Raw genomic sequence first — 22,670 nt, 5'->3', positions numbered from 1 at the left:
TTAATGCCCAGGGTTGAGCTGCTCTGTAGGATGTGGGGATGACAAGGGAAATTCAGGTGTCACCTGAGTACCTGAGAAGGGATTTCCCTGGAGGCAGAAGGACGGAAAACTGCCCAGAGCCTGTGCAGGCTCCAGCCTTGGAGGTGTCAAGAGACAAGGGAAAGAAGGACAAGGAGCTGCTGGAATGAGTCCAGAGCAGGCACCAGGATGATCAGAGGGATGGAGCAGCTCTGCTCTGGGGAAAGGTTGGGAGAGCTGGGATTGTTCAGCCTGGAAAATTGAAGCTTTGGGGTGACCTTATTGTACCTTCAGTGCCTCAAGGAGCTACAACACAGATGCAGAGAGACTACAAAGGTCTGGAGGGACAGGACACAGGGAATGGCTTCCCAGTGCCAGAGGACAGGGATGGATGGGATATTGGGAAGGAATTGTTCCCTGGGAGGGTGGGCAGGCCCTGGCACAGGGTGCCCAGAGCAGCTGGGGCTGCCCCTGGATCCCTGGCAGTGCCCAAGGCCAGGCTGGACACTGGGGCTGGGAGCAGCCTGGGACAGTGGGAGGTGTCCCTGCCCATGGCAGGGGGGGCACTGGGTGAACTTTAAGGTCCTTTCCAACCCTAATCATTCCATGATTCTCTGATAAATCCCTCAGGAGCTCCATCCTGAACCCGGATTTCTCTGATTCAGCAATTCTCCAGTAGCCAACAGATCATGAGCATCTAAAACCTTAAAATGATTCATGACAACAACGTGTGACTGTGCTAGAAAATAAGAAAACCCATCCATATCTCGGAGCTTGTTGCTCCATACCCTCCCACAGTCCATATGTTTAATCCCAATGGTTCTCACTCCTCAAATTCTGCTTTCAATCCCTCACACAGCAACTATATTAGAAAAGGTTCACTGCTGCCTGCACGCAAAAAATAAACTCATTAACATATATTGTCAAAAACAGAAAGCCAAACCCAGAAAATTCATCACAGCAATCCCTCAGGTCCCCTAAAGGGGCTCCAGGACAGCTGGAGAGGGATTTGGGACAAGGTGTGGAGTGACAGGACACAGGGAGTGGCTTCCCACTGCCGGAGGGCAGGGCTAGATGGGATGTTGGGAAAAAATCCTTCCCTGTGAGGGTGGTGTCAAAATAAAATTGTCCAAGGGCTGTTCTTTGATTTTATTTGGCCAAATTTTCCTGGGCAGGACATCAGTGCAAACACTGATACACAGGCAACTGCCCTAAAATGGGAAGTTTTGGTTGCAAACCTTTTAAGTCTATAATGATTTTGGGAAGAAAACACAGAAATACTTATCACAGATAGAATTTTACTGCTTGTAGTTGTTGATAAAACCAGCCCCTCTATTTGGAGGAAGAATTTGGGATAGGCATTAAACATGGAAAAACTGTGATTCAGTGTTCCAAAATTAACAATACTGTAGCGAAGTGAAGCTTTAGGATGTCCTGACCAGGTGTGGCAGGCCAAGGTTTGTGCTATTAAATAATATTTAGATTTGTCTCTTGTTTCTGTAGGGCTTGTTCAGAACTGTCAGGCTGTTGAAAAATAGTACTCTATTATCTAAGAAAAAATGCTTCTGAAGCAAATAATTCCCATCTCCGTATGTAATGCCAGGAGAACAGGAGAGTCCTGGATAATTACGTTAATGGAGTTATTATGGGCAAGCTTAGGGGACAAAACCCAAGTTTGAAAGTGAAAAGAGGCACATGGCAGGGAGGATATTTCAGGAAAAGGTCATTTGGAGAGAGGACACCTAGAGATGCTGAGGGGACAGAAATAGCACTGAGCAAAACAGGATTGGCAGAGCTGTGACAGGTGACAGAATCAAGCTCAGGAATGCAGCTCGGTAACAAAAATATCAAGAGGTCCTGCAAATATGGAATATTTGCTGAATTTAATCCCTGGCAGTGTCCAAGGCCAGGCTGGACAGGGCTTGGAGCAACCTGGGATAGTGGAAGGTGTCCCTGCCCATGGCAGGGGTTTGGAATTGGATGATCCTGAAGGTCCCTTCAATCCAAATCTTTCTGGGAATCTCTGACTGATAATGATTAAAAGTATTTCATATGACTGATATAAAATTAAATTAAGTAAATTAAGTAAAACTTAAGTCAGCTATAGAAAGGTATGTGAAAATTTTAAAAAGTTCTTTAAAAACCCAAAACCAGAAGGTTTTTGTCTTATTTCTGCAGCACAATCAGGTATAAATTAAAGCCTAAGTTTGCAATCAAATAATCTGCTGATGGAGCAATTCCATTAAAACACCTCCAAAGCTGGATAAATTGATGCTGATAGACACCAATCAGTTATTCTGCAAAACTTACAGTTCTCAATGCTGAAATAACACAAATGTTTTTTCTTCAGCCTCTTTATACCCTTCAGAAGCAAAATATTTCCCTTGGATGTAAAGAGCTGAAAGCTGATCTGTGCTGCAGCAGCAAAAGGCAATAACATGAGGCTTGTCAGACAGACCAGAACTAAGATGCCTTTTTTCTCTTGAAGTCTATCTTTAATAGAAATTGATTATGTAAAAAATTACTCTGTTCAGCAAGGGGTTTTTTTATAACATTTTCTTCTTTTTACAGCAATTTCCAGCAGCTCTTAAGAGCCTCCCTGCAAGAACAACGTTTGAAAGAAGTAAAAATGAACTCTGGCAATGCCAGAGCTGAAAGGGGTTTTTTTCCCCCAAAAAAAAACTTTACACTGAGAAAAAAAAACAGATATAACACATGCTAAAATGCTGCTCTTTAAATGAGATTTGGTGAGCTCCTAGAGAAGCACCTCCCTCATTCCAAGATCGTCTCACTCAGAGAATTCCCGTGCTGGGGCATTCCCAATGAGCTAATATCCACATCTCATTAACTAATGCTGAACTAAATTCATGCTGAACTTCTCTAACCAACTATTTTTTGCCAGCTAAATTGCACACAGAAAGTGTTATCAGTGAAGACAACATTCATTGTTTTTCCACTAACAGGGAAGGATATTAATCAGTAGGCTTGGAATGTGCTTCTGCACCAATACAGCTGCCTCCTGAAAATTCACCATTCCACACTTCTAGCACCGAGCTGAAGTTTTTTAAATTATCTTCCTTGATCTGGAATGGCTTTTTATTCATTAAAAACACAGCAATGGGTAACATACTCTCTATATTTGAACTCTTACCTAATGTATTTCTCTTCTCTGCTATTGAAAAGTTTATCCGGATCACTGAAATGCTGGAACTTTTGCTAAGACTGGATTTAGCATTAAACCAAACACCAAATCAGGCACAGACAGATGTAAAAAGACCTCACACCTCTCCAGCACGCCTTTCTGGGGTTTCACCAGAGTCCCTGTAGTCAGAATCATCAGCTCTTTAAAAAAAAAACAAAGCACAAAATTATCCTTATCCTTCTCTCAGCATCTCTGATTCCTAAGAGGAAAATAAACCCCACTGAAATCAGCAGATGGTTGTAGATGACATTCTGTGCTCAATTTACAACAGCTGTCACATTGAAGCCCACCAAAATTTCCCCTTGGAAATCTTGGAGGTCTTTTCCAACCTTAATGATTCAGCTTGGAGAATTTCCTCTGAAATGGCTGCAGGTGTTCTCTGCTATATCCCTGCACTCCTTAAGCCAGACAAGGTTTAAACTGAAGTTTAAAATAATCTCTTTTTGGATGAGACCTGGGGAATCAGATCTCACTTCTCTAATGGTTCACTCCAAACAAGCAATGGCAGAAATAACGCAGAAAACAGATTTAATACTAATTAAAAGTGAACTCAAGCCCAGGAATGATAATTTCCTATTTAGGTAATGGTGAAAGCAGCCAGTGCAAAGCCCAAGACAACTCAGCAGTGAAGGGGGACAGGGAAGAGATACATTAACCCAAGTGTCTAAATTCCCAAAATTTCACCCTTTTAAATTCATCCTCTGATATCCAGAGGCCCCACTGCAATGGGGCTGGACCAGATGACCTTCAAAGGTCCCTTCCAACCCCAAATCTTCTAGACAAGACAGGAACAGCCTCAGTGCAGAACGTGGCCAGAGGCTGCTGCACAAACCCAACCAAAAGCACCAAGTTCCAGAGCGTTTCTGAGGGGCCAAAATTCACTTTCCACCATCAGACAGGATTTTTGCTCCACTTTATGCTGTGGTTCCTTTGGTTTATAAGGTGGCCTCGAAATGCTCTGCAGCACAATGCTCGGGTAAGGGTTGTAATTTCATCTTGATGATGGTTCTTAACTGCTGGAAGGGTTCTGTAGCCAACACAGTGTTTAGGATCCAGGACAGGGATTTCACAGCTTCAGTTCTTGTTTTCTGAATGCAAGGCTGCACTATAAAAAAGAATTGCTTTTTTAAGTTATCTGTTTATTCCACACATGTGTATGAGCCTGTAGATAGGACAGGAAGTTGGTGAAATTAATCTGTTCCATGGTAAAACTGGCAAGGAACAGCTCAGGTAAAGAAGCTGCTGAGACCCTCATCATTTTTGGCCAACCTCTCAGCTTTTCCCAAAGAACAAGGATGCAGGTGCCTGGCTGCCACCCTGACTTCCCAGAAGGGAGAATTGAGCCTGGAAGCCCTCAAAAATCATTTCTCTGCCAAAAAACTAAGTTGCATTTCTAGTTTTCAGTCACTTCACAGCACCTCACCATAATCCCCAAGACCCTCCTAAGCAGCAGGGAAAAGCTGAACAATCCCATTCCTATTCCTCTTCCGTAATATATCCCTTTTTGAACTTCTCCTTTCCATTTTGGTGCAGGAAGTATTTTTTTTATTTGACTTCCATAAATTAAGCACTCAGCTGTTGGGTTAATTAAATTTTTTTATCATCATAATTAACAAGTGGTTTTTTCTTCCCCTTTCTAGCGTGGAATTGGATTTTAAACAGCAAGAAGATAAACTCCAGCCAGTTTTGAGAAAACTTCATCCTATTGAGGAAACTCAGGTTGCACCTTTGCCTTATTCTCAGGAGAGCTACTCCTCTACTCCCAAGCAAAAATCCAAAACTGAATCAAAAAAGCATGGAAGATGGAAACTCTGGTTCCTTTAACCCAAGTCCATTACGTGTGCAGTTCAAGGCCTTCTTTGACAAATACTTGGAGTTCTGTCCATCATCTCTGACGGGATCTTGGTGGAATGAGGAGTGTTCCTGGCCAACGGCAGCGTCCAGTTCTCACCGCGTGTACCAAAAAGGCCTTTGTACCTATGGACTCATGCCCAGGAGCAAGGGCTTGGGGAACCCCCTGCCCACTTCTACTTCCAGTTTGCCAATGTGGGATGTAAAACCTGAATGGAAATCTGGACAAAGACGGGAAGTAAAACTGCTCCCCCCCCCTCAGATCCGAAAGCGTCGCGCTCCGACCTGTTCAACCGTAGGCCGTCATCCCGCTCCCACAGGAATGGTTCAAGCCTTCTGGGGGTCCGGGGTGTTGTCTTTGGACACCAGTGAGGGGGAAAAATAACAAGCAAGCCTTATGTTTGCAGCAGTGTTCAGTTTTACAGCTCCATGTTGATCGGGGAGTGCAGTTTTCAGCACAGAATTCCTGGACAAAGCACAATTTTTCCCGTGGCCCGAGGCCGCGCTGATCTCCGAGACGTGACTGTGGTGTATTCTCTGCCTTCATGCGATGTAGACTCCAACCAAGCGCTCACATTTCGCCATCATTTCTGGTTCAGCTGTGTCCTCACCACCTGAAGAACCACTCTGCTGCTCAGCCCCAGCCGGGGAGCGGCCAGAAACCTCCCAAAAATCAAGCCCAGCCTTTAAGCACCTCCAGCTCACAGGGTCCAGGTCACGGGACAACCTCTCAGTGTCACCTTCGGTACCCAAAAGGTCTCAACCACACAGGAACAAAACCCGACCCCAAAGCAGACCGATCCCAATCTGGATTGTTGGCGTTTGCCATGGGTTAGTATTTTTTGTAACAGTCTTTGGAAAACCTCTCCACTACTGCAGGAGATTTCGGGGCTGCAGCACTGCTTGGAAGGAGCTGGAATTTGAAATGCTATTTATTTATTTATTAGGCTGCTCAGATGGGTTTCCCAACTTATTATAATTTATATCTCGATCTATTAATTGTACTCAGTAATTGAAACACTTAGGGGAGAGATGGGAATCAGATTTTTCCTAATTTTGTTTGGTTTGGGTTTTTTTTTTTTTAAGTGGCACTTAAAATTTTGCTCTGACTCATAAACTGCAATTTTTTCGTTTAAGTATTTGCTACTGTCATTAAACTTGCATCTAAAATGACCATTGGTGGAAAAATTCCTCATGCTAGAAGTGGCCAGGGAGTGGGAATCTTGGCTTTTGTTTTGGTTTGGGGTTTTTTCCTAAGGATTTCAGATAATTTGAGTGGCGTGTGACAAATTTGGTTTGAAATTGCATCCCCTGCAGCAGCAGGAAGGTACAAATTCTTCAGCCTTTAGGTGCAAGAATTGTGATCATTAATTTGCACATACTAAAAATTTGGGAAGTGTTTTCCTTTACACTGTTTCTCCTCTTAGCTCAGAATCCAATTTATTCCTCAGATGAAACTGGAGGAAAAGAACTTTTTTTTTTCCTCCAAAAGAGCAAGAAAAGCAAGTTAAACTGGGAAATGCAGAAGATGCCTACAGCCAGCTCAATTTTTGCAGTAAACCTTCAAGAGGGCTACGAGCACTTGCACAGAAGCAAATCCTGAAATCCTTTGGTGGAAGCTGAGGGATTAGGAAGGTGATCCTGTACACCAGGAAGGAAGTGCCATTGTTTCATGTGGAAAAAACCCCGTGTTACACGTATTTTATATTGCTTTTAACTAAAATATAAAACTGTTTACGGGACAAGCCCACGTGACATGGTTTAGAAACCCAAATATTTCCAAACAAAAAAATACTTTTTTTTGTAAGCAGAAAGGAATCTCAAATACAGGCAGAACGAGGAAAATACAGCAGCATTCATTATTAAAATAATGTTAATATTAATGCACCCCTCCATGCTAACAGGCCTAGTGTTTGGGGCTTTTTTAAAGAAATGAAACCAAGCATCTCTCCACAGCAATCAGTTCCCAACTCCTCAGTGCCACCCCTCTGTAGCTTTGCCCATGAAGCTGTTTGTGTGTGCAGGGACCCTGCCACAAACCCGACCTGTTTGTGGTTACTGACTCATCACGGGAAAAGAGGGAGGAAACTCACACTGGAGAAACAAAGAGCTCAAAGGGAAAGTTCTCACAGCGTGTTCTATACATGTCCAGGCTATTTTCTTAAGAAGTTGCAAATTTTTAATTTTTTACATTTTTTTAAACCTGGGGAAAGCTGACATTAACATAGAGTCTTGCTTCCAACCAACATCTCGTGTTCTCTGGTACCCTCCGATGTACTTTGTAATAAAATGTTTTTGCAAGTGTGTAAAATGTATCATAATTGTATTGCCTTTAGAATCACTCAGGCTCAGGTTAGATAGACACCAAGAGAAAAAAACAAACCCAATTCTTTAGAGCTTTTAGTGTAGAAGTTCTTGGAGGTCCTAACAAGGAAAATGCAGTTTTTATTTTCAGTGTGGCTTTGCTGGATTCACTGGCAGTCCCCTGCACTTCATACACTGATTTTCTATCTGCACTTCTCCCATCTCCTGCTATCAAAATACTTTTTAGCCAATAAATACTGCAGTGATTTTATATCCCTCGCTCTTTGCTGAGTCCTTATAATTTCCATCCAGCAACAGTTGCATTCTTTGGTTTAGAACTATGAGGAAAATACTATTCCTGTGAGTAGCATTTGGTTTCTTAAAGATTAAAAACAAAAAAATCACTGTAAAAATACTTTAAAAAAAACAGATAAACTGAAAAAATCATGATTAAAACTGGAAAATCCTACCATGGGTACAAAGTGTTTGCTTTTTCTTGCCTAAAATGCAAAACCACCATCCATGCCTTTAATTCCACTCAATGTTTTAAAGGTTAAATCCCTTTTTCCAATCAAATAGGGCCATTTTTCATGAACTTCCCAACCAAGTCAGCTGTCAGATGACACCAGCTCTTCAGGACCTGTGTATTGCCACACGTTATATATTGCTGCTGGAATTGAACTGGAATTGAACCAGACTGCCCTAAAAATCCAACTGCACCGACACCATTTTGTCTGGGAGAATGAAAGGGACTGCATGAAGGTTTTTAATATTCCATAAAATCCATCTGTGGTTCATTGAAATAACTGGAGTGCTACAAATGTGTCCATTTGTTTAGGTGAATGCAGCTCGTTCCCATAAATGTTGGTAGGGAATGCAACAGGGATGCAGTATTAGTGATGGAATAAAATCATGGCCACCATCCAAATACCACTTCAGTTTCTGTGAAATTAGCTTGCAATATGTAATTTCAAAAGAGAAGAAAACATGTGACTCAGTTAAGCTAAGGAATTTTACATGGAAGAAGTCTGGTGAAGAAAACGAGGTTTTCTCCCCAACATTTTGGAATCCATGAAGCCTGACCTGGACAGATTTTAAGGCACAGGAAGATAATTTACACCCAGGTTCAACTCCTGAATAACTGCAGCCCCAGAAATCTCCTGTGACCATCAATAACTCTTATTTCAGACTTGTATTTTACAGCCTGCTGGAGAGGCCTCCAGCCTAGAAGTGCCAAGAGACAGACAATCCACCACTGTCTTTGACTGACTGATTATCCAGAGCTCCCCCATCAGTGGCACACTCTCTGCTCCCCTTCACCTTTGGCACTCTCCTTGTGTCAGGTGCCACCTGCACTCCACAGAGATTCCCCTTCTCAGTCTGCTTCCAGGACCCTCAGACAGATTCCACAAACCCCTTCTTCTCCTTCTGATGGCTCCTGCACCATTTCTGTTCTGGTTTCACCTCATCCTTGTCCCAAAGCACAGCAGGGAGAGCAGCGACATGGGGCACGTTCCATTCATCAGCAACACCATAAAGTCCTGTCCACTGCTTCCTGCTCACACATCCCAATAACCCAAAGAGCCCTTTTTCCCTGGTCACAGCACTGACTTCATTCCCCACACACCCCTAGATGTTTTCCAGAGCCACTCTCCTTAAGGACATACTCTTGGAAGTTAAAATCACAGGATCATGGAATGGTTTGGGTTGGAAGAGACCTTAAAGACCATCTCATTCCAACCCTTGCCATGGGCAAGGAATCTTCCACTAGGCCAGGAGATTTCCTTTCAGAAATTAAAGAGCTTGGTTTCCTTGGCTTTGGAAACAAAGCACATCCCAAGCTGCTGACACAAGGCAAAGGAGCAGCCATGGATCCTTCTGGAGCTGCCACTGAGGCTGCTCCGTCCTGATTTACTGCAGGAGGCCGAGATGCTGCCTCACATGGAACCCAATGCTGTTCAAAAGCCACCAGGCAAGGAAAGAGATCCTTTAAAACCACCCTTGCAAAGACTCAAAGAAGTTTGCTCAATTTACTTTTTCTTCAGGCAACGTGTTCTTCAGTAAGGAAGATTTTGTGGGTTTTTTTCCAGGTGACTTCTCACTGTGCCAGGAGCAGGAGCAGCTCGAGGCAGGAGCAAAATTAACCTAAACCAGGCAGTTTGGAGCAGCAGGACACAGCTCAGCACCCTCAGGCTGCATCCTGTACTTGCCTCTACTACTGATAGAATCATTACATAAAATAAATATAAATAATAATAACAGAATCTTCTACTCAGCAAATGGATCAAGTAAAAATCACCAGTGAGACTTCCAGAGTGAAAAATAGTCCAAACCAATGAGGATTAAAAACTCTCTTGCTACCAAAATTATGGTCAAATCAGATTTTAAACTAATCACTTTTACTCCATTTTATTTAATAACGTCTAGTTCTCCTTGCGACTGGTCTCTTAATTCAAGGTAATTCTCTTTTGAAGATATAGGACAAAACTTGCTTTTGATTTTATCAAGGAACTCATATTTACGGAAGAAAAAATGAAAACCAAATGTGCAAAGCCAAAGGGGACTACTGGAGGATCTTTCCAGTTCAAGGCTGTAGAAAAGGCACATCCTGTAATTAAAACTTTTCACTTGAGCACTTAAATCCTTGACATTCTTCCACTGCTCATAAACTGCATTAAGCAACATCAGGTTTTGGATGGAGATGGTGTCACTAAGTATTTTTCCAACATGCCAGCTTTAGCACACCAATACAGATATATTTGTAGAATAAAAAAAACAAACGGTTATGTCCTGTATTGTACTTCTTTTAAAGAAGTTATCATTACTTGAACTGTGCTTCTGTGAGATATTTCAAATTCCTTCCTTCCAGTCATCCTGTATGGTTCATTTTCTACTACAGGTAAAACTAAAAAAAAAAGTCAGTGTATCATTTCAACCCAAATCTGATTCAAGAGAGATCAGGTTGTGCTTCCTAGTAATTATTATTATTATCAATTTTACTCCTCCTACTTTGCTGACACCACAAAAATGAGTGGTTGCTGGTTGTTTAACAGGGGAATCTTTTCAGCAAAGGCTGCATTGTAAGGTGGGAGTAAGTACTCATTAAACACACCCTGAAATCTCAGTGTTCATTAGCTGATTATAGAGGCTGTGCATGGAGGGGTTCCAGGCTGTGCTCATGAGCACGACAGAGATCTTTAATACCACGGTGCTGAGTTCAAACACACACACAAGTTTTTAAATCTACTCTGCTAACTGCAAAAGGCATAATTAACATTTTTAAATATCACCTGAATCATGCTCATCAAAACAATAATTAACTCTCATTCAGCCTGAATCTGAGGAAGTTAAAATAACACACAAGTCTTTCAACTTTCTTGTACTGCTGCTGCATCCCAGCACTGGAATATTCTGTAGGAATGATCTGCATGGAACCATCTCCCCAGAGAGGTTGTGGATTCCCATCCCTGGCAGTGTCCAAGGCCACGCTGGACAGGGCTTGGAGCACCCTGGGATAGTGGAAGGTGTCCCTGCTCACAGCAGGGGTGGAATAGGATGAGCTTTAAGGTCTTTCCAACCAAAACCAGTCTGGGATACTGTGATTTCTTGCTCCAGCAATGGATTTGGAGATCCATTATCCCTTCCTTACAACAAAACCCAAAGTGATACAAGTGGAAGAGCAAAACTAAGCCAGTGGATGATGCACCAAAGACAAAATGAAATTGCAGCACATTTACCAACACAAGCACCCCCCAATGCCAAGGAAATGGGCAGCAGGAGGTAAGGAAGACATGCTGAGGACACAGAGCCCTTTAAAAAGTCAAATACCACTGTGTGCAATTACAGGGGGAATTTAAATTGGGAAGGAAAGAGGAGATCAAAAAAACAAGTTGCTGATGGACTCATCTCTCTAACAATTAACCCCTTTGTAAGAAAGAGATCCGTGCACTGAGCCAAACTGACCCAAACTGATGCAGAACTGAGGGAAAAGTGCTCAAACACAGCACAAACCTGACCCACTTTGACCAGTTTCCTGGAGAGATCAGCTGCCAGATGCAGACAGCTAAGAAAGAATACAAGGGAAAGGCAAACACACAGAGAGACTCCCAAAACCACACTCAGATCTATCCCCATCTCAGATATCAACAGGCCTCACTATGGTTTTCACTCTTTAGACCAATCTTAATTAACAGTTCAAAAATTCAAGTGTCAGGCTTCAAAATCAGAGTGTTAAGTCAGCAGGGTTGCTTGCATCAGTCCTTCCTCTAAACATAATAATTCTGGGTTCTGTTCTTCAATCACCTGAACACTTACCTTGATTATCTCAGTTTTAAGTCAAAAAGACAAGTAAGTGCTTGTAATGCAGTAACAAACAGCCAAGTCCCTCATTTCCACACTTCTCAGCTGGCTAATTACCAATCCTACATCGTTTTGGTGCACACAGATATCAATCCTGGCTAATCACCTGCTCACAGATATTTTTCAAGCCCTTTTTTTTCCTCTCCCCTTGTGTCAACCACAGTAAAATTACCAGGCAGTGCTTTCCAGCTTCCTGAGCACACAGAGAGTGAGAGGAGGTTTTGATTGCTTTGGGTCACCTGGGATTGCAATCCTATTACAGCCAGGTTCAGGAAGATGTGGCAGAGGTGTTTGAGTTTACAGCAGGAGACACTTACAATGAGCTCTGAGTCCCGTCCCATGGAAATCACTGTTCTGTTCACCGTCCTCAGCAGGTTCTCCATGATGATCTGGACATGTCTCTGTGTGGGACCCTGAGGATGAGGAATAAATTAGTGGTAACTAGAAACAACAGACACCAACACAACTGAACTATTTGTGTTGCCTTTCAACCCACCTGTCTGGTGAAAATTAAATGAAACATCACTTGCTGTTGATCAAAAGCAGCGAATGAGCCTCCCACTTTAACAAAGTGTATCTCAGTAATACACGTTACTGATAAATTAAAATGTGCTCTTACAATGTCAATGGAAAGCCAAGTCCCTGGAAATACAGCCTATGACATTTAGTTACCCATTCATTTTCTTCCCCCAAGTCATTTTTCCAACATCAAACCCTCACAGGCATTACTGGATCAGGGGTGCTGTTCTACAACAGCTCAGTTAAAAGGAAAAGCAAAACTTTCATTAAGGAACTGCCAATTCCAGGCAGCTGTTTCAAGTCAGTATTAGAAGCCATCTACCACGACTTTTGAAAGAGTTAAAGTGAAATATTTATTCCAAGCAGCTTTTAAGGACAAGTCCAGAAACCTCACACAGAATGATGGGCAAAAAATAAAGCCAAAAACACAACAAGGAGAAAGAAACAGATGAGCTTTGCTCCTATCTTTTACTTTATAGATGAAAAATGGATTTGCATATTCGAAGGACAATCCACCACCAGCACAAACTCATCCAGGAACTGGTCCTGCTGCCAGGATCAGCCTGGGAGAGGGTGGAGCTGCAGGTGAGCTCCTTCCACAGGCAGAAAAGCAGCCAACAAAGAGTGACAGGAAGCAGCCAAGCTGCCAGAACCGAATTCCTCCTGTAAAACAACCCCCTCTCTGAAGCAGCCATGCAGAGCTACTTCCAAAAAGAAACAAAATCAGAGCAAAACCCAAAAAACCACAATTAAATAAGATGCCAGATCAGATGCAAGTAGCTGACCCCCGAGGTCCTTTCCAACTGAATTAGTGCATGATTCTACACAGGACTGAAGGTTCAGGCAGCAGCAGCAGCCCAAATTTTAGGAGAGCATCAAATCACTGCAGCTCTCTGGCAAAGCACCAATATTTGTACATTTGTTGAGGTCAAGAGAAAACAAAAAAAGAGACTATTATGCAAAAAAAAAAAAAAAAAAAAAAAGGGATATTACACATGCTGCACATCTGGGAACTGTGCCAGCAACAATTCAACTCAAATGCACATTTCCCAAAATGCCCATGGGATGAAAAAAAAAAAACCCACCAAAACAAAACATTTTCCACCTGGAAGAGGCTGGGCAGAATAATGAGGAAGGTTTAACTCCTAAGGATATTTATTTATTCACTATCCCAGAAAAGCTGCATTGGGTGTGCCTCAGAAAAGAAGCGCTGTGCTGGATGTGATGTGTGAGATGTCACACATCCTCATCACTGGAAAACTAAAAGAGGTAGAAGAGACTGGTTAGGAGGTTGTATTAAAAAAAATAACAATTCTAAGGCTTCAGGAGTTACCTGCTTAATTCACTTTACTGAAACAATTTCTGTGAAGTGTTACTCATCACAGAGCCACCCTGCACTCACCACGTCTTTCTTGTAGAGCACTTCCAGGATGTTACTCAGCAACTGGCAGCAAGCCTCCAGATCTTCTTGTCTCTCCAAGTGATACTTGAGCTGGTCTGTCATTGTTGGCAGCAAGATTTCCCTGCAGTCTGCACACAAAACACGAGGTTACAAACACAGGTTTCAGGGCCTTTGGGCTGATGTGCTTCAGTGCTTACATAAGGCACAAAAATATCAGGAAAAAAGAAATTAACTTCCAGCTTTTCAACCAAAACCTCACCTCACCTTAAAAACTTCTGCCTCTGAACTGCTCCGACCTTTGACCATTTGCCCCTATTAAAAAAAAAAGTATCTCCTTCCTTGCTGAAGTACTCAAGACTGTTCCTACATGAAGGAAAGCACCAGGTCAGAATGAATTACTAATTATCCATATAAATGTCAGCCCAGTGACCAGCCTGGTTGAGCAGATTTGCCCCAGAGATGCTCTGTGATCACAGCCTTGTGCCTCTGCATTTGTGCAACTCCAGGATCTGTTGCTCCCTGAATTTTGGGCTAACATGGAAAGGAAAGAGCAGATTAAGCAAAACCCCACAGGGCACAAGGGTCCTGCAACGTGAACTGTCCCCAAATGCAGGGGAGGGGAAGAACCCCAAGGCCCAGCTGCTGAGCTCTCCAGGAAAGGCACAGAACTTGTCTTGGCAAAGCCTGAGAGGTGAATCAGTCTTTAAGAACTTAAAAGGCCCCTGATTAAAGGTTTGAGAATGCTTCACAGCCCTGCTAAGCCCCACTGGTAGGGAGGGGGCAAAGATCAATTTAGTATCTGAGTCACCTCTGAGTTCCACTGTCTGGAGCTGCTCTGATCAATGGGGGAGGCAGTCAAGCTGCATTTCTGAGAAAGGGAAAACTAATTGATTTGTCACAATGCTTAGTTTGGAATTACACAACCAGCACAGAACACTCTGGTCCCTGGGGTGGAGCTGACAGCTCCTCAGCACCCACCTGGGAGCACCTGGGGCTGGTGATAAACATGGGGGGAAACAAATTGGGCTGGGCACTCCAAAAAATCATCCCAAAGGCGATGAGGAGCAGCTGAGGGAGCTGGGGGGACTCAGCCTGGAGAAAAGGGGGCTCAGGGGGACCTTCTGGCTCTGCACAACTCCCTGACAGGAGAGACTATTGAGTGAAGGACACAGGGAATGGCTTCCCACTGCCAGAGGGCAGGGCTGGATGGGAGATTGGGAAGGAATTGTTCCCTGGGAGGGTGGGCAGGCCCTGGCACAGGGTGCCCAGAGCAGCTGGGGCTGCCCCTGGATCCCTGGCAGTGCCCAAGGCCAGGCTGGACACTGGGGCTTGGAGCAGCCTAGGACAGTGGGAGGTGTCCCTGCCATGGCAGGGGTGGCACTGGATGGGCTTTAAGATCCCACCCAACCCAAACCATTCCATGACTGTGGTATTTCAGCCAATCCAGTGCTGTGGTGACATCCTCCACAAGGAGATGAGACCTTCAGTTTATCTTTGCTATGAACTATTTTGGAAAACCCTGAGCTGACCAACTGGGTGTTGATTACCAGGAAGCGCTGAGGAGGAAAGGAGAACCCCCATCACCCTGCCTGCCACAAACACCTCCCAGCCCTGATCAATGGGGAACCTTGATGGTCCAGAACACTGGCTCCTGCCCACAAGCCAGCTCAGGATCTGATGCACAATGATCACAGACAATGATAATTCCACATCTGTTCTAGAGCAAAGTCCAGCCCGTGGTGATTTAATGCCACAGACAATCAAATAGTCATCTGTATCAAAGGATGCTCAGCAGGAATTATCAATCAGCAGCACCCAAGGAAAGCCTTCAATGAACGGGCACAGGAACTCTGCTGAAGGTGAACTCACACCATAAATTTGTGTCAATAAAAACATTCTGTTTGTTGGGACACTGACAAATCCATTTATTTTATGGTTCATTTCGTTCACGTGGCCAAAAAAGTTTAACCTTTGCTCAGCAACTTTGTTTCCACTACACAGCTGAGTTGAGTCGTAATTGAACAATAAGAACTCTTATAAATGCTGGGTGTTGTCACTAATATTCAATAGACTCAAACTCCTCACGGAAAAATCCCTGGATTTTCTCTTTCAGACCACAGCAGCTCCACAGCTCACTTAGCAATTAGCTGGAAGTCATTTGGAAAACAAAGCAACAGCGAATCCAAACGACTCCACAGGACAAAACAAATCAGACAAATCACTGTTTACATAAACCAAAACCTTGACATCTGCAAGGACAGGACACTTCCTTTAACTCCCAACCACGAGTACTGAAAATATGCACTAAATTATTATTAAACTGCTCCACAACTCAGGAAAAAATCGTATTTATGCCTTTTTGCTTAATTTTTAATTGGTGGAATGAAGATTATATATAACATTATATATATTATGTTATTATGTTGTGGTAGGGATAATTGTTATTTATTTAGATATGCATTTACTTCTAAATGGAAACATTTATCTAATTACTACATATTCATATTTATGTTGTGTTTATAAAGATGAATAAATTTTAAAACTATATTTTACTTTTTTTTTTAAGATCCACAAACCCCACCACCAGAGTCCATTCTGATCCAAGGTCTCACGCTCTCCAGCTTTCATGTGGAATCATCTATCACTCAGCAACATCACTACAGCAAAATGCTTTAACAAACTGCTTCACACACCCACTCCCTCTCACCCCCAAATCCTTCAAGCTTCACAAATTCAGTATTTTGAATTTTAATTCCTCTGGAGACACAAACACATCTTCCTCGACCTCTCAAAGCACAGAATTAGAGCTTTTTTCTCCACCAGAAACGGGCTGATGAAATTTTCTGTGCATTTGCCAGCCTTCCCCAAGTCCACAATCCTGTAGCTCATATTGCTTTTAGAAAAGAAAATCTCATTTGTGCAACAGGATCCAGGATTAGCTGACAGTTTATATGGAAGTATTCCTTATCAGTTTCAAATTCCTGAATCAGTGAGAAGCAGGAAGGGCAGGGAACCACCTTTTAGTAATGAACTCCTACCCACAGAGCAAGGGGGAGAAAAATCTAAATTTTAAAAAGGCTGTGGATAGGGGCTTGATTTGTTTTTGAGTGAATTGGAGCATTTATGAAAGGCTTCCCAGCACTACTGGGGCTTCAGACACAAACTTCAGAGAATGGTCATGATGAAAAATTATGGTGAGAAGATCAAGAGGGATGGGAGCCCCTTTCCTATGACGAACAGATGGGAGAGCTGGGGGTGTTCACCTGGAGAAGAGGAGGCTCCAGGGAGAGCTCAGAGCCCCTTGCAGGGCCTAAAGGGGCTCCAGGAGAGCTGGAGAGGGACTGGGGACAAGGGCTGGAGGGACAGGACACAGGGAATGGCTTTAAGCTGAGAGTGGGGAGATTTAGATGGGATATTGGGAAGGAATTGTTCCCTGTGAGGGTGGGCAGGCCCTGGCACAGGGTGCCCAGAGCAGCTGGGGCTGCCCCTGGATCCCTGGCAGTGCCCAAGGCCAGGCTGGACATTGGGGCTGGGAGCAGCCTGGGACAGTGGGAGGTGTCCCTGCCATGGCAGGGGTGGGAGTGGGTGGGATTTAAGGTCCCTCCCAACCCAAACCAGTCTGGGGTTCTGTGATACCAGTGGCAAGAGAAGCTTTTAAGGCCACACTTTATTTATTGGCACATCAAACCCCCAGACATCCATGGGAATCCCACAGTGGTTTGGGTCAGCACACGTGCCTGGAATCCCCATTCCAACCCCACCAAAGCCTGTTGGATTTAAGACATTCCTAACAGGCAGTGACAGGAAAACCCTGGTTAGGAGCCTCCTGATAAGATCCAAGAGCCATTAAGCAGCTCTGTTCTGTCAGCAAACCCAGCCTGAGTCCTGATTAATCACCCTCCCACTAAAACAGATCTGTTTAAATTTCTCGGGAGCTCAATAATGTTGGACCACACCATCCCCTGCACCCTGAAGGGCTGAGTTTGAGCGTGAGGTTTCAAAAACAAAGCAGCCCCACACAATTCCTACCTCCCCCTCTGAAAATGAAATTGTTTCAATAAGGGAAGGCAAAGATCAATATGGTAAATGCACCCTGTGCCCCTGTAGCCTTTCTCAGGAGTGTGTTTTACACTCATAATTCCTTGTTTTCTCTGACTTATCTCCATTTCTTCCTCCCCAAGAGAGTAAAGGATGATGCCTGATATTACTGACTTCTGCCCCAAAGTCCTGGCAATCTGAGAGCAGCCAGGAGAAGGGAAAATTATTACACAGTGAGCTGAGAATGAATGAAGCAAATGAGTAACACTGATGCACGGCTCTAGCCAGGAAACATGAAAATATTCTTGGGGACACCATTTCCTCCAGGTCCCAACAAACACCAGCAACTCCACCTGCATTCCTCCTTTTTCTTCCTGAAAATGCAGCACTTAAGGGCTGAATAATTTCAAATCATCTCAAAAGTGGAGGGTAAAGTCTGGACTTGCTGTTTCTACCAAATTTCTAAGGCAGAAAGACCATGGTGACACGGCTGGTAAACTTGGCTTTTCAGAGATTCTAAGAGTGGTATAAAACCACCACAATGCCAATCCACTGAGATTTTTTAAAATTGGAACCAGAAAAATTTGTTTTATCAGCACTCAGCGATCCTGGCTTTTGTGGTCAGAGAGAAGAATCCTTTCAAATCTCCCTTCTCACTGAACCAGTGCCTATTTGCTCCCTCATTACCTTCCCTGACAGCATACACACACTTTGTTTGGGTCAGTTTAACCTGCAGCCAGCCTGAAAAGGAATCAAGTGTTTCACCTCAAAGCAGGAAATCGGCAGGATGAGTGCTTGAACTTATCTTTCACTGGCCCACTAATGCAAAAGGAGAAAATAATAAGGCATGGATGAACAGCACACTCAGAAAGGTTCCTGTGCTGCTTTCCTTCAGCCAGGGAACAGCTTCAAGGCAGGAAGGACATCAAAAACTTCCATTTCCCCCCCACCGAGTTCACTGAGCACAAAAGCTGAATTAATGATTTTTGATAAACCCCGACACAAAGCTACAACAGAGGCCAATAACACGGCTGCTTCGTGCCCCTTTAAAATACCAAATTACAAATGGTAAAGAAGTGAAGGCAAAAACTTGTAACCTGCAGTGTCAGTTAGGATTTCCTTGTGTCCAAGGCAAGGCTGGATGAGGATTTGTAGGAACCCAGAGTGCTGAGGATATTTCTCTGCCTGTTTTGAAGGGTTTGTACTCCCCTGAACAACACTGTTTTGACCTCCAACCTTGGAAAAAATTACCAACGATCAGACAAGAACTAGAAATACAGTGGTGTGAATTAGGTGATAGACTACTATGTAAGATTGTCACAGGGTAAAAAATTCAGAGGTTTTGGGCTTCTCTTTGTAGTAAATAGATAAGAGTAAAAAACATCAAAATGGAGGATTGTTGTTGTTCTCCAAACCTCCTCCTTCTTCTTCTATTACTCCACATTCTGCAGTAAAAGTAATTTGGGATGACTGGACAAAGAATTCCGCAGTTCCTGGCTGTGTTACTGAATAATTGGCAGGAAAGTGAAAATAATGTACGTTTATAGTAACCATTGGTTAAATTATCTTTAAAAGGCTGTGTAAATCTTGATAATGGGGCTTTCTCCTGCATTCTCTGCTCTGTGCTGTGTCTGGGTCATGCTAGTGACTCTGTTTCTCTGATAAGACTTAATAAACAACTAGCTAGCAGCAGTGAAAGCTGAAAGTCCCCGTTTGTCTCTCGAACTAACTCCTGACAAAGACTTTAAGAACTCTCTCCCATCAGGAGAGGTTTGATTTATGGCACGGGATCTGTCTCAGGGATTGGAGCAGCCTGGGACAGTGGAAGGTGTCCCCCAAGCTGGGGTGGCACTGGATGGGCTTTAAGGTCCCTTCCCACCCAAACCAGCCTCGGATTAGGATTTTAAATCTTGTGCTTCCAGTGGAGAGCCCTTAACGTGTCCCAGGCTCCCCTGGGATGGCAGGAAGGCCAAGGCAGAGGGCTGGGACAGGGAATAGAGGCCTGGAATGCTGCCTGCTCACCGTGCTGGGTGAAGAGGTCGCTGTGCACGATCTCGATGAGGCAGTAGAGCTTCTGGATGGTCAGTCTGCTCACGGGCACGTTCAGGATGAACTCAGTGAAGAGCTTGCTGCACACACAGGGAAAGGAAAAATCCATTAAATCCCCACCCCCAACCATGGAAAAACACCCAGGAATAAAGAACCAGACACACAACTTCATGCTTTTGGTTGAGCAGACTCCATTTGTTTGAGACATAAAAAAACAAAATCAGAGAATCGTGAATAGTTTTGAAGAAATTTGTTCAGTTTTTGATGTCATTTCTTTTGTCCCCTCCCTTTTATCTCAGTTTTAGACTCTTCTTCTGTGTTTCATTTAAGGTTTTAGGTTTCAAATCTTCCATGTCTGTGCTTCACTTCTATCAGCACATTTATGATTACGGATGCCAAAAATAAAGTGATAATTAACATTGTAAGCTACCAACAAAAAAATGAATAATTAAAAAACCCCAGAAACAGACACATTTTAGGATAAGGATAATACTGAAAAGACTTTTCAATAATTTTGCCTAAAATCTTGAGTTCTTTGCTTTTCCTATTGAGACTGCACTGCTAATTATAAGGCAACCTCAATTTCAGTACTCCCAGTATTTAATTGCAATTTGTAGTGGTAATACCAGAGAAATAATGTAGTATTTGGGGTAAAACAGGCCAAGTCCTGCATTTTCATTTCTCTTTCCCCAGTAATTTTTGCTGTCACATACCAAAATTATCATTTAGTCCAGAAACTCTACAAACGTAAGTCCAGAGAAGTGCAGATGTAAAACACTTCACAGTCCAGGCAAGCAGAAGGTAAATGCAGATTCCTCAGGCCACTGGAATGTTAGACTAAGATTATATTTATTTATTTTATCTCTACTTAATTCTCTTTTCCACCTTCTGACATATCAAGACCATAGAAATAAAACTAGACAAAATTTAGAAGGGTTTGTGCAGAAAAATTCGATTTAAAATGTTGGGTTTTTTTTTTTTAGTTTGTAACAGCACCATGAAAAATTAAATTCTATTTTTCTCCAAGTTAAAAATTCTCCTGAAATACCAGTTTTTATTTGGTTCCTCTATTGCTTTTTTTTTTCCTTAAACATCTTCTTATTACTATCCTTTTTATTTACTAACAACACTGCAGTGTTTATGAGCTACTGAGACATTGATCCAGCAACAGGGCTCACTGAATTATTTATTATTTCATTATTTACATCAAATTTATACTTGAAAGAGTGAAGCATCATGGTCCAGCTGAAGAGTTTTGATGGCAGTTGCCTGACCTATGATAATTCTTGCTGCATCATTTGTACTGCAAAGTTTGTACACATGTTATCTCAAAAAAAAAAAAAACAAACCAGGCCCTTTGTGTAACCCTTAAAATATCTGCAAGGGACCAAAAAAATGTAATAAGAGCAAAGGGATGAAATTTCTCAGGTGATCCATATTTCACTGTATCATCAGTATATATTTTTATATATTTACATATAGCATACCTATAAATATATAGCATTTATATAAAAATATTTTTATATTTTAATTTTTTTTATGTTTTAATGTTAATATTCTATCTATTTTTCTCTTTTTTAACTTTTTATAGATTTTTATATAAAGATTTATATAAAATTAACACTCTACACTTAATTAACTCTACTCACCTGAGTTCCTTCGGATCAAACACTAATTTCACATCATTGACAATTGCTGGCAAGTATTTAAGTGCTGCCCCCTAAAATAAAAACAACAAAAAAAACCAAATAAGAGCAAAATTAATGCATTTAAAGGTGATGCAAAGACTGCAAGAAGAGAATCAGGCTTTGGTTTCACCATTTGCTGTGACACCTGAGCTGAAATTCAGCAAAAATTAAACTTTTAAACTGATTTAAAAGAAGACAGAGGCATCAAATGTTCATAAACTGGGGAAAACTTACACCAAAATTAGAGATTTATAAGCTCCTTCCAACCTTTATAGAAACCTTTTGGTTCCTCTAATCCCTTCATCCCCATCTTCTGTCGAGCACTTTCCCATCCTCCTCCTCAGCCATGCTGTAGTTGATTGGGTTTAATTTTCACACCACTACTTAAAAATTCCACAAAAAGGCCTAATTATCATTTTTTCCCTGCAGTAAATCCTTGGTAGAGGCACTCGTGAAACCGTGGCTCTTCCCAATTCCCCTTGAACTTGCAGCTGCCACTGCACAGCACATGAAAGAGCTTGGAAGATACAAACAGATGTTTAATATTTTAACTGTTTGTAGGAATTTTTACTCATTTTATCTTTTTCTTAGGAACAAGTTGCGTGTGCTGAGCACCAGAGGAGGAAAAAACTCCAAGTAATTGGAACATAAACCAGAACAGCCAGACTTGCCTCCCTTAACTTTGTGTTTTATTGATTACATCCAATGGTTTGATTACAGATGGAATTTTGCTTGAAAAGAGGCAGGATTGGATGGGATATCGGGAAGGAATTGCTCCCTGGGAGGGTGGGGAGGAGCTGGGATAGAATCCCCAGAGCAGCTGGGGCTGCCCCTGGATCCCTGGCAGTGCCCAAGGCCAGGCTGGACATTGGGGCTGGGAGCAGCCTGGGCTAGAGGAAGGTGTCCCTGCCATGGCAGGGTGGGACTGGATGAATTTTAGGGTCTTTCCAACCCAAACCTCTCTGTCAGTCTGTGATGTGAGCAGTGACTGTAGTTCACATTCCCCCAGTCCGGACAATTTCCATCCCCAGTGGTTCCTGCAGGTAGGAGAGCCCCAGGAGAACAGTCTCGAGGAGTAATCACAAACCCACTCCTTTCTTTTCCAAGAACTGCCCATTCCTGCCACAACCCCTGTCATTTCAAACCCAACCCTACAGCTCTTCAAAGCCACAGCTCGCTGGTTTGATGACACCCAAGGAGAACTTCAAGCAGCCACCAAGGCTCCTCTCCAAAGGGACCC

The 22,670-nt window shown here is 42.8% G+C and overlaps 2 protein-coding genes across 7 annotated transcripts in view; one reads left to right on the top strand and one right to left on the bottom strand.

Moving 5' to 3' along the window:
- INSYN2A (inhibitory synaptic factor 2A) overlaps window positions 1-7,382 on the top strand; it is a 39,951-nt gene extending 32,569 nt beyond the window's left edge. The window contains exon 4 of the mRNA XM_069020267.1: window positions 4,861-7,382. Within this exon, the coding sequence (XP_068876368.1) occupies window positions 4,861-5,044 (184 nt within the window). The 3' untranslated portion in view covers window positions 5,045-7,382. The remainder of the gene's footprint in view (window positions 1-4,860) is intronic.
- Window positions 1-22,670, bottom strand: part of DOCK1 (dedicator of cytokinesis 1) — a 265,954-nt gene that overhangs the window by 172,459 nt on the left and 70,825 nt on the right. For all 6 annotated transcript variants that reach the window (XM_069020260.1, XM_069020261.1, XM_069020263.1 and 3 more), the window contains exons 24-27: window positions 21,392-21,462; window positions 19,716-19,822; window positions 13,656-13,783; window positions 12,052-12,147 (exon numbers count right to left, since the gene is read on the bottom strand). In XM_069020260.1, the coding sequence (XP_068876361.1) occupies window positions 12,052-12,147; window positions 13,656-13,783; window positions 19,716-19,822; window positions 21,392-21,462 (402 nt within the window). The remainder of the gene's footprint in view (window positions 1-12,051; window positions 12,148-13,655; window positions 13,784-19,715; window positions 19,823-21,391; window positions 21,463-22,670) is intronic.

Source organism: Aphelocoma coerulescens, chromosome 6 (genome assembly GCF_041296385.1).
Source record: "Aphelocoma coerulescens isolate FSJ_1873_10779 chromosome 6, UR_Acoe_1.0, whole genome shotgun sequence".
Taxonomy (NCBI): Eukaryota; Metazoa; Chordata; class Aves; order Passeriformes; family Corvidae; genus Aphelocoma; species Aphelocoma coerulescens.
This window is presented reverse-complemented; position numbering and strand designations above follow the sequence as displayed.